The sequence below is a fragment of the Sarcophilus harrisii genome, chromosome 5, assembly GCF_902635505.1.
Source record: "Sarcophilus harrisii chromosome 5, mSarHar1.11, whole genome shotgun sequence".
In the NCBI taxonomy this organism is placed as follows: Eukaryota; Metazoa; Chordata; class Mammalia; order Dasyuromorphia; family Dasyuridae; genus Sarcophilus; species Sarcophilus harrisii.
Window position 1 is genome coordinate 205,909,691 of NC_045430.1, and position 14,603 is coordinate 205,924,293.

The 14,603-nt window shown below is 33.3% G+C and overlaps 1 protein-coding gene across 1 annotated transcript; it reads right to left on the minus strand.

Moving 5' to 3' along the window:
• Positions 1 to 3,347: 3,347 nt before the first annotated feature.
• CNPY1 (canopy FGF signaling regulator 1) lies at positions 3,348 to 11,546 on the minus strand. The gene is made up of 4 exons (XM_012551174.2): positions 11,154 to 11,546; positions 10,313 to 10,516; positions 8,377 to 8,473; positions 3,348 to 4,356 (listed from the first exon to the last, which is right to left on the minus strand). Exons 2-4 carry the CDS (start codon positions 10,454 to 10,456, stop codon positions 4,316 to 4,318), a joined length of 282 nt encoding a protein of 93 aa, XP_012406628.1. The 5' UTR covers positions 10,457 to 10,516; positions 11,154 to 11,546; the 3' UTR covers positions 3,348 to 4,315.
• Between the last annotated feature and the right edge of the window lie 3,057 nt (positions 11,547 to 14,603).

The following is a 14,603-nucleotide window of genomic DNA, read 5'->3' on the forward strand; positions in this document are numbered from 1 at the left end:
ATCGTAATCTTTATCACCTCAAAAATAGAAGGCTGTGCACTCCTTCAGAAGAGTCACATTTGAGATCAGATAATTTTTCAACTATAGCAATACTCCTTTATGATGCTAGTATTGGGGAATAGGACCTAAATAAGCTAACTCTGTTAAAGGATGCTGCTACTCTATGCACTTTCTATTTTTCATAGTGTTATTTCACTATTTGCCCTATGGTTGTCCAGAATATGAATACTGTAGCAATAAATTACATAATGGAGTTCAATCACATAATCTGAAGTAATCTTGTGAAATTTCAATTTCTCATTCTTTTTTTGGTAAAATTCAGTGACATATGCTTACAGTTTTGCTATAGGTTTTTTTTAAATTTTTTTTCTTGTCTTTTATTTGCTTGTAAGTCTAGAGATATTCTTCAAGATCACCAACATGAGACCACTTAGGACTTTTGTCCTGAGGTAAATAAAATTATATCCAAATGCTCTATCTTTAAGCAGACTTGATGCTCAGGTAATTAAAGTATTCTCAATCACATTTCTCTATATCCTAGCCTCTCTGGAATACTAAAAGGGTAGGCAAACTTTGATTTATTTTGGGCTATTCATGTGAATTTTCCTTTCTGAAAGTGCCAACTTCCTCACACACATACACAAAGAGAGAGAGAGAGAGAGAGAGAGAGAGAGAGAGAGAGAGAGAGAGAGAGAGAGAGAGGAAGGAGAGGGCAAGGAGGAAGGGAAAGAGGAAGAGAGAGAGAGATGAAATGGAAAATAGATGAATAGAACAGTGTATGTAGTCAGCGTTATCCTTCTCTCAAAAACTTGAAGAAAATGTGAAAAACGAGAATTCTTCCTTTTAAAGAGGTATAAGTTTCTTGGGAGGGATATGGGGAAGGAGGAGATTACTAAAGCTTCAAGAGAGGATGATACTAGGTCCAACTAGGAATATGGAATTTTTTTTATTATCTCAGTACTCCAATTTCATTTTAGCAAATGGTCTTCCAGCTATTATTCATTTCCTTATTCTGTAGCAAATAATCTAAGGGTGATTGGTTTCACAATTACCTAGTGAATGACAATTAACAACTTAATTATGTACAGAAAAAAAAGTCAGGAAAAAATATGATACAGTTCTATGTAAAAAACTCCCTAATAAAAATGTTGGATAGTTGAAGTCACCAAATATGGCTTAGATCTCTTATTTGCAACAAACTCTACACAGGCCACAATACCCTAACAATTAATGGTTTATTTTCATGTTCAATAACAATAAACTGGAACTTTGAAAATTAATATGCAACTTCTAAAACTATATTTGAATTAATCTATTGCATGTTTATGTCTATGTCTATATATGCACGTGTAAGTACAAAATGAAACATATATGTATATAAATATACATACACATGACACAATAAATGTCAACCTAAGCAGAAAAATAGAAATTCAAAAATCTGACCAGTTATTGACCTTTTTTGGTGGGGAGGGGAGTTGTCTTAGTAAATAAAGTATTGATCTTTCCCGTTTGGGATTTTGGCTCAATTCCACTCTCTACTCCTAAGTGAAATGAATTCAGTGTTCTTGGTTTATTCTTAGCAAACAGTAATCCACATAACAAAAAATAATCAGTTTATCTCAGCCAATTTGGTCTTTATTTTATGAGAAGAGGTTCACATGAAGCTTCCATGGAGACCAAAATAAATCATATCATAAAACGTACAATTTCAAACTATGTGTCCCCAAACAGTTCTATCTCCCATCATTTAATAAGAAGTGCATTATTCTCATGTTTTTCTGGAATTTTTATTTAAATAAAATACATTTTTTATTTTACTAAAATTGGATTATTTTCTCATTTCTTTTGTTCAGCTTTCCTACCACCTTGCAAATTCAGTTTTTTGATGACTATGTTTTCATTAAAAAGTATAAAAGTTAAGGGCAATTATTAGCAAAAGTCTAGAGATGTCATAGTGGCCAAGAAGAGTGAAATTTGAATTCATAAGAAACACTTTGTTTTTTTGTATGGCACAATCTTTTTTTTAATGACAAATTTAAGCAGCTACAGATATTAACAAAAACTTAAAAAAAAACCTTACAAATTACCCAAAATGATCTTTGAAATTTTTATAGAAAGGAAACAAGCAATACCAATTATGTGAGACAACAAGATATCAAGACTTTTGCAAGATAACAAATCACTTTCGTTGGAAAATTCAGGAACAATATGTATATAGAAAAAACCCTAGCATCTTAACAAAGCATATATGGTAGCTATTCTAGTAAAATATATCTATCATCTTCATTCAAAACAGAAGCATCAATATCAGCAAAAGGTATACATTAGTCAATCTAAAGGGAGCCTGCTTTCATCTTAAGTGAGCACATGGACAAAATTAGAATTTTCCATTTTGAAAAAATTTTGCTTGAAATATTGTTAGATTTTGTCAATCAGGGTGGGAAAAGTATCCCAGAAATTTATTTGTGATTTGGAACTGATTAACAGTTGTTATAAAAATTTCGGAGTGGAACAGAAACCATTTGCAAAAATGATATTTTAATATAAGGCTAGTAAGTAAGTACGCTTTAATCTGTACCATTTTTCTATGAAAGTAACTCAGTGGTAAACTATCTTACAAGTTTATATTCTTATCCAGAGCATTCACTAAAAAAAAAACCTAAGTCAGACAAATGTTAATGACAGTGTTTCACATGCTAATTTAATTTTAAATGGATATGTTTCAATATAGATTTAAGATAGAAGGGTTTGTGATACAAAAGAAAAGTTATATTTCAGTCTCCTTACTGAAATAAGGTGATAATTATTTAAATCTTTTTTACATCTAATATAGTCAAGATATGGAAATTCAGACAAATTATGTTATACTCATTTATCATGATGTGTGAAGAAATAGGAAATATGTCAACACTTTAAAATAAAATTTGCATCTATTTTAAAAACTGAAACTATCTTAAGACTGACAAACTAGTTTGTGGGCACAGTGTCCCCCCCCCAAAAAAAAACCAAGGAAAACTGGAATATAAACTCTATACATTTTCCTAAACTTGAGAAGCTCTCTTTCCTGCAGCCCAATTACATGTCCTTCAGTGTGTTTTTTGAATAAGTATGTTACATGTGAAATTTCTTTTCATAAAGACAAATAGTTTTACCCTTTGCCCTACTGGGCATAGACTGTAGTCATTCTCACTGACATCAATGAACATTTCTCTTTTACAATGAGTGAAGATGTACAGATGGTAAATAAAGTAGAATTTCATTGAACAGAAATTATATAGAAATAGATAACAGTACAATAATTGTATTTTATTATTCATTCAAAAATTGTTAAGCATTTACTATGTGCAAAGAATAATAAATATTTGTTGGATTAATTGAAGGCATTGTGCTAAATATGTTGGTACCAAGTTGTATCTTTCAGTCTAACAAAGCCTTGTCTCTCCCTTTCCAATGATGATGATGATGATAATGATAACTACTAGACAATTAGTTTCAGAAATAATTTTCACTATATGCTAGTAACCACAATTTTACTTAAGCAAGATATTCATCAGCAAAACAAAGCATCTTTGTTGATGGGATCTTTTAAGAGTATATTGTATAATAAGCAAGAAATAAATTTTTATATCATTTGAATTTAGATTTTGGTATTTTAAAACTTACAGTAAAGATCAAACCTCATTATGATTCTAAACAAAAATGATTAACTTCATATTTGTTCTACCCTTTTAAAGGAAAATGATAATCTTAAGGTAATTATGTTATTGAAATCTATCCCTTGTGAAAATCTGGGTGGACAATATTAACCTTGAGCTAGAAAGGTTAAGAACCACTTGCCAGTAATTATTGCTTGACTTCATATTTCTAATCAGCTATTTGAGTAAAGTTCTCTAACCAAAACACATCTATTGTAGTACATAATTTGTTAAACCTTATTAAATTCTTATTCATGTTTATAGGAAATCCTCCTTCCATAACCCTTCAAGAAAATTGCATTTATCACATTGTCTCTCACGTTAAGTCTCATTTAAGTCTTACGTTATTAAAGCAATGGAACAGACATGGATGGACTCTATAATTTTACCTGAAGAAACTATTCAGAGGAACAAGTTCGTCATTATGTTTTTTCACTTTTTAAAATTTTGCTCAGTTTTAACCACCAAAGAACTTAGCACACACACTTAAAGCAGAGGCATGAGTACTGATTATGGTGATGAAAGGCAGGAAGCGCCAGAGAACATAAGCATTGATCTTTTGGGGGAGGGGAGAGATTGTCACCTTACTTCTCTTTATAACTAGTAGCTTGGTCATCTTAAAGCTCAGTGTGACTAGTAGAAGGAGCATCACAAAGATCTGGAAAAAGAAAAGTTAAATTGCATTACTGTCATGCTCAGTCAGCTGGACACAATTTTGGGGGTATGGTTAAGCAAAACTTTTCCTGACATAAGTTTATCACTTGCCACTCTTGCCATGTTTATTATTTCATCAAAGCAGTAGTGAACAAAAGAGAATGGACATCTTGGTACCACATCCATTCTTCATATGAACTGTGCTGGAGCCAATGATTCTGACCGGTCAACAATTCCAGCCCTGTATTTCAGGTTGAAATCGTTTAAGTCTAGCCTTTGCACACTGAAGTGAGTTCTCTCCTATGCTGAATATTAAAGGCAAAATTAGTTGGAGGCTGAAGGGAGTAAATACCTAAGTGGTTTTTATTTAAATGCTTGAGATACATCTTGGAGTTTTCTGCCACATTTTATGTCATGGAAAAAAAATCTGATTATCTGGCCTTTTGAGAGGGGGGAAAGTGATGGTGTTTTAAATTTTTTTTATGCTTGAAGTTTAAAGCTATAGGATGAATTATTTGAAGTAGATATTTTAAGAATTTACAGTTGTGTATGTATGTATGTATGGATGGATACATGTCTACTGATACCTCAGCAGACACAGGCCCTTTGGATTTACGATGAACCAGGGCTTGTTCTCTCCCCCAGCCTGCTTAAATTATGACCTTTTTATCCTATTTAGAGCAATCAGAAATTATTAGAAGACTCTTTCATCTTGACAGTGTTTTAGGGCCACCTATCCTCAAATTACTACCTTCTGACCAACAAAACATCTAACCAAAGAACATAGCATTGTGTGCCCAACCAATAATTTTATGAAGTAAATTCAGTAAGTTCATTCTTATTCTTTAACTGGGAAAAATTTATCTGAGAAGAAATGACCCCATAATTTTCTATCTCATGCACAAGATAAAATTGTATTGAATATCTTTTCCTGTTGATTGGAAAGGTAGCAGTAAACAAATGCAGATCTGAACACAAGCTCTTAACAACATTTCAAAATGATGGCAAAATTATTATAGACATCTCCAGGAAATGCTGATGGTGACCCAAAGTTGACAAAGTTCATTTCCTTTTCCCCTTATTAACAGAAGATATGATTGTAATTGCTTCATATAAGCCTTATCTTTGCTGACAGATGTTTATGTTTATCAAAAGTCAGGTGGAATGGGCCACTTTCCCAACACTCTTCTACATGAAGGTCAAAATTCAAAACCTATAGATATGCAAAGTCAGTAATTTAATTCAATTTTAATGTCAAACCTTTAAAAAATAGTATTCTTTTTGTTTCTATAATTAATCTTTAAAAGATTAACTACCAAACATTTTAATAGCTCTTAGGACAGTGTTCTAAACACATAGTAGGTATTCAACATAGATATTTGTGGACTGATTCAGTTTCATAAACATAAAAGCAGTCCTTAGTGCATGTGGAAACATATGTTTAAATAATGATCCAAATGGAAAATATCCACATTTTAGAAACTGCATCATTGAGAATATATAATAATGACAAAAGAAGTTAATGGGATGCTTCCATTAAAATAGAATATTGCTATAATAATACCATCTATCAGATGAATTAAGTCATGTGGATTTTGAATACAGGATCTTGAATAATTTGAATACAGTTATATTTTTTTCAAAGGAGAACACTTTTCCTTTCTTCCAGGACCATTTCTGAAATCAACCAGAAAGGCTGAAGACAGTCTATATTGGCTACTATTTTTTGCTATGCCCATCATTTCTATGCTTTGCTTTTATTATGGTTTTTAGGTATTTACCCTTCCTTACTCCCACAGAATAATTTCTCACTTTTTAAAAATATCATTAGTAGCATATCATAGATAATTAACCTAAGATTGTTTTAAAAGGGGACGCATTATTTTAGCATTATAATCTCTATTTAGTTATATTTTATACTGCCTTTATTTTTATCAAAAGATTTTTATTTGTACAGAAACATACCTAGAAAAATTCAGAAGCATATTGGCAAATATAGCAACTAGTATGCTAACTGCATTTTGATTGCTTAACTTTCAGTTTCTTTACTAGTACTCATACTTCTAGATAGTCATAGTTATTTTTGGCATGGAAAATGTTGGTTGGAGTAATTTTTTTTTATCAAATGCTATTAAGAATAGTTTATCTGAATGCCTTTAATAGCAGTGATCCCAGAAGTTTACAAATCAAAATGTTATTTTCTTAGTTGCATTTAATTCTTTCAGTTGTATCTATAAATGTAATACATATTTACCTTTATATGTATATATACACACATGCATATATATATATATATATATGAATGATGTGAAAGGGAAAAGATCATGAAACATTTTTAAGGCCAACAAAAGTAATTTCAAAGAAGTAACTCCATTCTATGTAGTTAGATGCTTGCTGTAAACATCTCATGAAACTTTCCCAATCCTTTCTATATTATGAGATTGTATATAGATACAGCAGACTATTTATATTATCAACTTTTATAAAATACAGACACAGTAATAAGCTGAAAAATACGGGCAAACAAGTATGTCACAAATCATTTATGAACATTTTGTTCATTACTGGATAAGAAAATCTTTGAACTCTTTGGAAAACTTTAAAAAAGAAAAAGCCATCTGTTATCAAATATAATGGCACAAAGTTAATTAAAATGCTAATTTCTGTTGTCACTACATAACTTATCTCAAAGTAGTCCCCAAAATTCCAAACTTCTAAATAGTTCTGATTTCATCACTCCTCTCCTCTCATCCCCCATTCCCAATTGGATTCGGAAAGAAAATAACCAAGCTGTTTGCAGGGGGGAAAAAATTCCAAAATATCCAGCAAGTTGAGACTTCTAGTCTATTTTGCTATCATTTTAGATAATAAAATCTATGCTTTAGTAGATAAATATTTATAAACAATATTTGAGGAAAGCTATATAAGTGAACCATCTGTTTACAATGTTTTGGTTCTTTTGCTTCAGGTACATCAAACTTTAACATGAACAATATGTTCAACTAGCGCATACTACTATTGCAGTTATTGATTTAAAATCATTAATGCCTTCATGCATTCTATCACTATAGTTAATTAAAGAAACTTGTTTAAAAAAGAGGTACGTTTTAGACTATATTCTTGTGAAAGTATAGAAAGGAATTAAAATTATGTACTTTTTTGCATACATATACATAACTACATATTCTGAAATCCATCGAACAGATATGGGTATCAACTTTCAAATTAGATAATTAATCAATTATCAGATTAGATATTTGAGATTTTTTTCTGTTTTCAGAAATTAAAAAAAAAGAATATATATTTCAAGAACTGTTTTTATTATGTGTTTGAGGAACTGTTTGTTCAAGCAAAAATGTTTTGAAACATTTCCTTAAAAAAAAAAAAGGCACCCATAGAAAAAAGGCTCTCACTAGCAAACAAACAACAAAAACTTTCAGAACTCTTAAAAGTTTCAGGTTCCATCTTATTACTGATGCAGCAACTGGTTAGAACTAATGTCATAAATCTTCGACAACTGGCTGACAGCATAGAGAAATTCTCTTTTTCTGAATGGAAACTAGGTTCTTAAAAAAAAAAAAGATAAAAATCTGGGACTTTTAGCTAACTATAAAAGATAAGGTGTTAGGTGGTATTTTGAGTGTTAAGAACATGATGAAAACAAATGTCTGATTTAAAAAAAAAGTGAAATAAGCCAGTGTGTTGAAATAACTTAACAGCCTTCCTGGGTTTGGGTTTTGTTTTGTTTTGTTTGATTTTTTAATCTCACGTGGTGGTGTTCCTGATTTAAGTACAGAAGAGTTCTCAAAATCAGTAGTTTGTTGGACCAAAGCAATAGGCTTGGAGAGAGAAAAAAAAAAAACAGAAATCTTGAGAGAGAGAGGAGAGAGAGAGAGAGAGAGAGAGAGAGAGAGAGAGAGAGAGAGAGAGAGAGAGACGAGAGAGAGAGAGAGAGAGAGGGAGGGAGGGAAAGGAAGGAGGGAGGGAGGGAGAAAGAGCGCACATGTTACATCAGACACAGTACCTGATTTTTCAGTGCACAACTTGTCAGCTAGATGGTCTGCCTCCTGGGCGATAAGTGAGAATATTTCATCTTCATATTCTTCTATTATCATTTCACACTGTAAAAATATAATAAAAACCACATGTGTACACATGTATACATACACAATATACATGCAGAATTCCTTCTTAGAAAAGACTTAGTAAAATTCTCATTAGACAAGGCTATGAACCCATATTATCAGGGTAGTTTTTGTTTTTTTTTTTTTAGTACTACCCTTTTCAATTGAGTAGATCATTATGTTATTTTTATAATGCTATAACCATAGAGTTTAGGGAGAGAGAGGTAAAGAAGTTTATTTCTTCCTTTTATTATTAAATTCATATTTAAATTGATAACTCATTAAGGTAGCTGAAACTGGTCATTTATAATTATAATCATTTTCCCTAAAAACCCACTGTGCTTAAAAAAACCAAGTAGCTTCTTTGGCCAAAATGCTTCCTCAGATTTAACATAACAATCTACTTTAATGTCTAGACAATGTCTATAATGTCAAGACAAGTACAGTCCTTAACCCATCCAAATAAATGCATCTTCAATTTCTCTGTGGATACCATGTTTGATATATACTTATGGAAGTTTCTTTTCACCCTGTTTTTTGTTTAAAAAAAAAAATTAGTTTAATTTCACCATTGGGCAAGTGGGGAGAAACCTGACGTTTCATAAGAGGGAGAGATGGAGCTTACACTTGCCTCATGCATTTGGCTAGCCTGGAGTCTAACTGCAGCATATCTCTGACATCCAGAAGCACTTTTTTTTTTGGGGGGGGGGGGAATGTAAGAGGGGAGGAGCCTCTACTTCCAGGGATTGGTAATGTGTTTCATGAAAGCCTGCTATAATCTTACTCAAAATTTCCTGCTTACTGTTTGAAAAACCAAGAAATAATGGCATTGTGGGGAAATGGTTTAAAATTTAATTACAAATATGTTTATTTTGTAATGTGAAATACAAAACCATTCATTTCTATTCTCACTCTCAGAGTACTTTTAGCATTGAAGTTTTATCTTTACTTTTTAATTAAAATTAAGTCAAGGGTACCCATAGGCCTTCATTTCAGGGTCTTCAGCACATCTGAGAGTTTTGCCAATGAGAGAATCAAATAAACATTTCAATGTGACTTCTCCATCACTTTGTTTCAACATTGTTAAGACCAGAAAAGCATATTAGTAGATATTCTGCAAGACACATTTTTTGCAAACCAGAGAGGGTGTCATTCTCACAAAATAAACATTATTGGAAGAAGAAATTGGCATAAAGCCAACTGTAGTACTTAGACCTTTGTTTAACTGAATTCTATGCTGGAATATTTGAATTAATTCAGTAAAAATTTCTCTTTATTCTGCAAGGCCTTAGGTAAAATTAATGACACCCCATACTCTTCCACCCCTAATTTGGCTGTACATATTTGAAAATGACATTAGAATTAATTTAGATTTTTAACTGAGAAAGAACAGGCCCCGATTTCTTATCTGAAAATCTGAAAGGAGACTATCTTGGCAACAACCAAGTGCCTGGAATCATTTCTCCAAATGAATCAAACAGTTTTGAGAGAAATCCTTGGAAATCCTTTCAGTTTGAGAGAAAGTTAAAGTCTAAACTACTCAATTTATGAATAACACTTCTAATTGGCATACCTCCCCCTTAGGTTTCTGATAAGGCATAGTTGAAATTGAATTACTATAATAATTTGAAAAGGCGACAGAATGGCAAAGTAGGTCTAGGAGAGTCTGAGGACTTTTTAGGATACAAACTCAATCTCTGGCATTTCTGCTTAGTGTTCTTAGAAACTTACTACCCCTCTCGTGCTGCAAAAGTGTCTTGAGATTCACCAGTGAAAAGCCCGACCCAGCATTATTTCCATGGAAAGCCCAACCTGGACTCTAAGAGGATCGCTTACCGCAAATCTCAAAGGCCAGTAAGCATCGGAGTAAAAATAGAATCGTTTAAATTCTTTGTACATTTTGTCTCCTTTCCTCGGAGCAAATCGCTTGAATGTCTTTGGCCTGTCGTTAGAATCATCTTCAAGTTTGTAGTCATTCATTCTCTCACATACGGTCTCCAAAACTTCTGTTAAGAATGCCTCTGACTGAGCTAAAGGAATCTATTATCAAAAAAGGGGGGAGGGAAGAAGGAAGGGGAAGAATTTCTTAATTTTAATATTACTCAAGAGACCTTTGGAAGTCAGACTGCATGTGGAAACCGACATACAGAAACTCCGCACACAAGCCGGCATTAATCTCTAAGTCTACTTAGCTACTCACAAAAATTACATACATAATTTACAAGGTTACCTCTTGCTTAGGTAGCATTTTGCTTTAAAAAAAAAAAAACCTACACATATTTGAAAGCTCACGGAAATCCCTACACTGTTAAAAAAAAATCCAGTACAAATACATTTATATGTATATTCGTAACTGCTGACGTATATTATTATTTGTACATGACCCCCAACAAGCAGACTACAACACTGAGCCCACAAACTCTTAACTGATATTTTGTTTCTCCTTGGCGACAAGAGTTTTCTTGTTTCAAATTCTAGGCTGTTTTAGCTTAGGCAGGGTTCTAGAAAAGCTCTAAGCAGCCCCAGTAGCCAGAGCTGTCCCTTGGTCCTGCGTTGCAGCTAGCTAGTTGTTCATCAGCTCTGATGCAGCTGTTTAATCCTTCCCAAGAGATTTTGCAAGAAGGGTTGGGGTTGGGGAGGGAGGGGGGGAAGAAAGAAAAGAAAAATAATGGCTTACGCAATTTAACTTCTCCAAGGTTCTACTATTTCAGCTTTATTTTAGAACAGCTGGTCCATGTCTTTGTCCGTTCCTTTCCCTTCAGAATTCAGCAAGAATTCAGCAGAAACATTTAGACACTACCTACATACTTAGTGAGGGTCTCAACAGCTAGTGCTCCAAGGGTCAAAGAGCACCCCTCGCCCTTGGTAACCGGGACAAAAAAACTTCTCTGCAGTCTAGACAGGTCAAGGTGCACGATGCTCTGGTCCCTGTTGCTCCTTCCGGAAGGGGGCGTGAACTGAAGCCAAGTGCACAGTAAACAACAGTGCAGCATCCTTCGGCCTTTAGAAGATTTTTTTTTCTCTCTCTCTCTCCACCCTCTGCTGATCAAAGTAGGAAGTTTTCATGACAACCATAGTGAAAGGGGCTGAATCACAAATGAACTCGATTTCTGCAATGTTGATATATCCAGTCTCTATTGTCTCTTTTCAGACACAGTATGAACCCTTCCGGTCTCAATGATTACATTACAGAAGCACTTTCACATGTGCTCCCCATTTACACAAAGGGTTTCCTTGCTTCACCACCATCTGGCCACAAATCAGATAAATAAAAGCTCGAGAATTAAAATTGAAGCCAAGTTTTTGTTTGTGGGGCGTATGTGAGTGTGTGTGTGTCTATGTGTTTGTGTTTTAAAAATTAGGTTCTATTATGATTCCCTCTCAGCCCCATCCAACCCCATTCTCAGGATGGAATCTACCTTTAAAAAAAGTGAAACTCTGGAAAAGAATTAAAAAAAAAAAAAAAGACAAACATTGCTGACGAACAATCCGCCATCCCCTTCCAATTCTTCTTTGAACACATTCACAGGGCAACTTACAGCTTCCTCTTGCTCCAAAACTTGACTTTAATTTTTTTGATTAGAAACACATTCCATGTTTGTACATTAAATCTTGTAGAAATGTAGTTTAAAAAATATTAGTTTGCCAGGAAACTAGATTTATTCTCCGGAATATTGAAAATTCTAAAAACTCATGGGAATTGTTTGGAGTGAAGAAAATCAATACCTGTGTATAATAAAAGTAGCTAAAGTAAGTGGATTTAAAATATATATATATATATTCCAAACACAAGGGATGATTTAGTTTTATCTTTGATAAAAAAAATGCACACACAACAGATAAAATATTATATATGTGAATTTCAATTTGGTAACAAATGGCATATGAAGAGCCTATCATGTATAAAATATCTTAAGATTAAAATTATGCATAAATTTACAAATAAAATAGGAGTTATGGGTAAAGTAGAAATGCAGTTTAAATAATCATATTATAATAGTTAAGGATTAAAACATGGTATGTTCATCATTAGGAAGAAGCTATAAATGCAGAAGAGTTGAATTAGCTGACCAAGGGAAACCATCAACAGAAGGATTTTTCTGGTGTATATATTTTAAGTATTCTTAAGCATTCACTGTCTGATTGCCAACAAGACAGTATTTTATTTTTAAGTTCAGAAGAGCAGATCCCACCCCCTTTTAAATCCAAATGCTTTTCAAGAAATCTCATGCCTTCCCCCAATCTCTGTGTTCCTCCCTTTCTCCCTTTCTCTCCTTCCTTCCCTCTATCCCTCCCTCCCTCCAGCCTCCCCACTCTCTCTCTCTTTCCCTCCCCCTCTTCTGTCCCCTTCCCCTCTCTCTGTGTATCTCTCTCCCCCTGTCTCTCTCTTCTGTCTCTCTATCTCTGTATCTTTCTGTCTGTCTCTGTCTTTGTCTCTCTCTCTCCCCCTCCCTCCCTCCTTCCCTCTCCTTCTCCTCCCTCTGTCTCTCTCTTCCCCTTTTCTTTCTTTTCCTCCTCATACCCAATCAGAAAAGTTAACGTAGTACCTTTGGGGAAATATATAGGATGACATCACATTCCTGACAAGTATAAGACTTTTGAAAGAGATGCCTAGAAACATCTCAGAGTAAATTAGTAAAAAAACAAAAAAAACATTTTGATGCTGAATGGAAGTAGTATTTCTCCTCCACCTTGCTCCTTCTATCCCCACCCCATATAACTTGTTTTCCTCAGTTTTAAAACATATGTCTGAATCTTTAAATAAAATAGGATATTGCATGGCTTTTTAAAAAAAATACGTTTAACAAGTTTCAATGATATATTAACTGAGACTTAAAGGTGAGAATTCTTTTTTCACTAAATAGTATTTTCTTTTTTTCAAATTACATGTATAATTTTTGACATTCATTTTTGCAAGATTTTGAGTTACAAACTTTTCTTCCTCCCTCTCTTCCCTCCTGCTTCCCTAAGACAGCAGGTTATCCAATATAGGCTATAATGTGAGAATTCTTAAAGCAGCTAACTGTCCCTAGTGTATTCAGCTGGTGCAACAGAACAGCACAGAAATAACTCACAAAGGTCTTCCTGCCCAAGTTTTATTAAGAGAAATCACATAATTATTCAAGACTCAAAACTATGAGAGAGAGAGAAAAAAAAAACACCAGATAACTTTCTTTGGTTTGATCAATTGCATACGTGATTTCATTTTATGTTGTCAATAGCATCGAGTTTGGAATTATAAACTATAATGCTCATAGTCCACTCCTTTCAACTCTTGAGATATACTTAGGAATTGTATGATAGGATTTCAAAGAATTGTATTTTCCTGAACTGTCCAGAGTAAATTTAAACAATGTTCACTGAATAATTGAGCTTCCTTTTTTTTTTTTCTTGAAAAGTGTTTTTATACTAAGAGAGTAATAAGTATTGGACAAGTGGAATAAGACTAAGTCTTTCTTTCTATACTGTGAAGATTTTGAATAGTACTTGTCAATAAAGCAACTCCTATTGTAATCTTACCGGAGACATGGGCCTCCACCCCTAAAAGACGGTCTCAGAGATACTAACCTCATTAAAATATGAATGAAGAAGGCAGCCATCATTGTAATGGGAGAAAGCCATTTTACCCAGCACAACATTTTCTTATCTGCTGTTGCTTTTACGTAGGCACCTATGTATTGCATGATCTAAATCCAAAATTAAGCTCTGGTTCTAAAATTCACTGCAATTATAATATACCCAAGATGAAAGTTAATCTTAAATATTCAAACTTTTCAAGTGAAATCTCAAACTCTTGCTTAGTGTTCACATATGTAATATATAATTTGTGGTTTTAAAAAAATATAATTTTATACCTATTTACAATTATTCTGCTAAGCCTGTCCAGGTCAAGTAATAATCAAAATGAGAAGAATCTCTTGATCCCAACTTTAAAATTGAGAGAAGACACGGCAACTTTCATCTGTGCTTTTAGCCTGCAGAAAACTACAGCCTGTGAATTTATTACAGACCACTATGACAACACTTTAATAACAGGCAATTACAGGATGCTTCCCATGTTTGTTCATTACTATGTCTCTGTTAATCTTGTAGTAAATTTCTTGGTTGATAGCTATCACAAGCATCA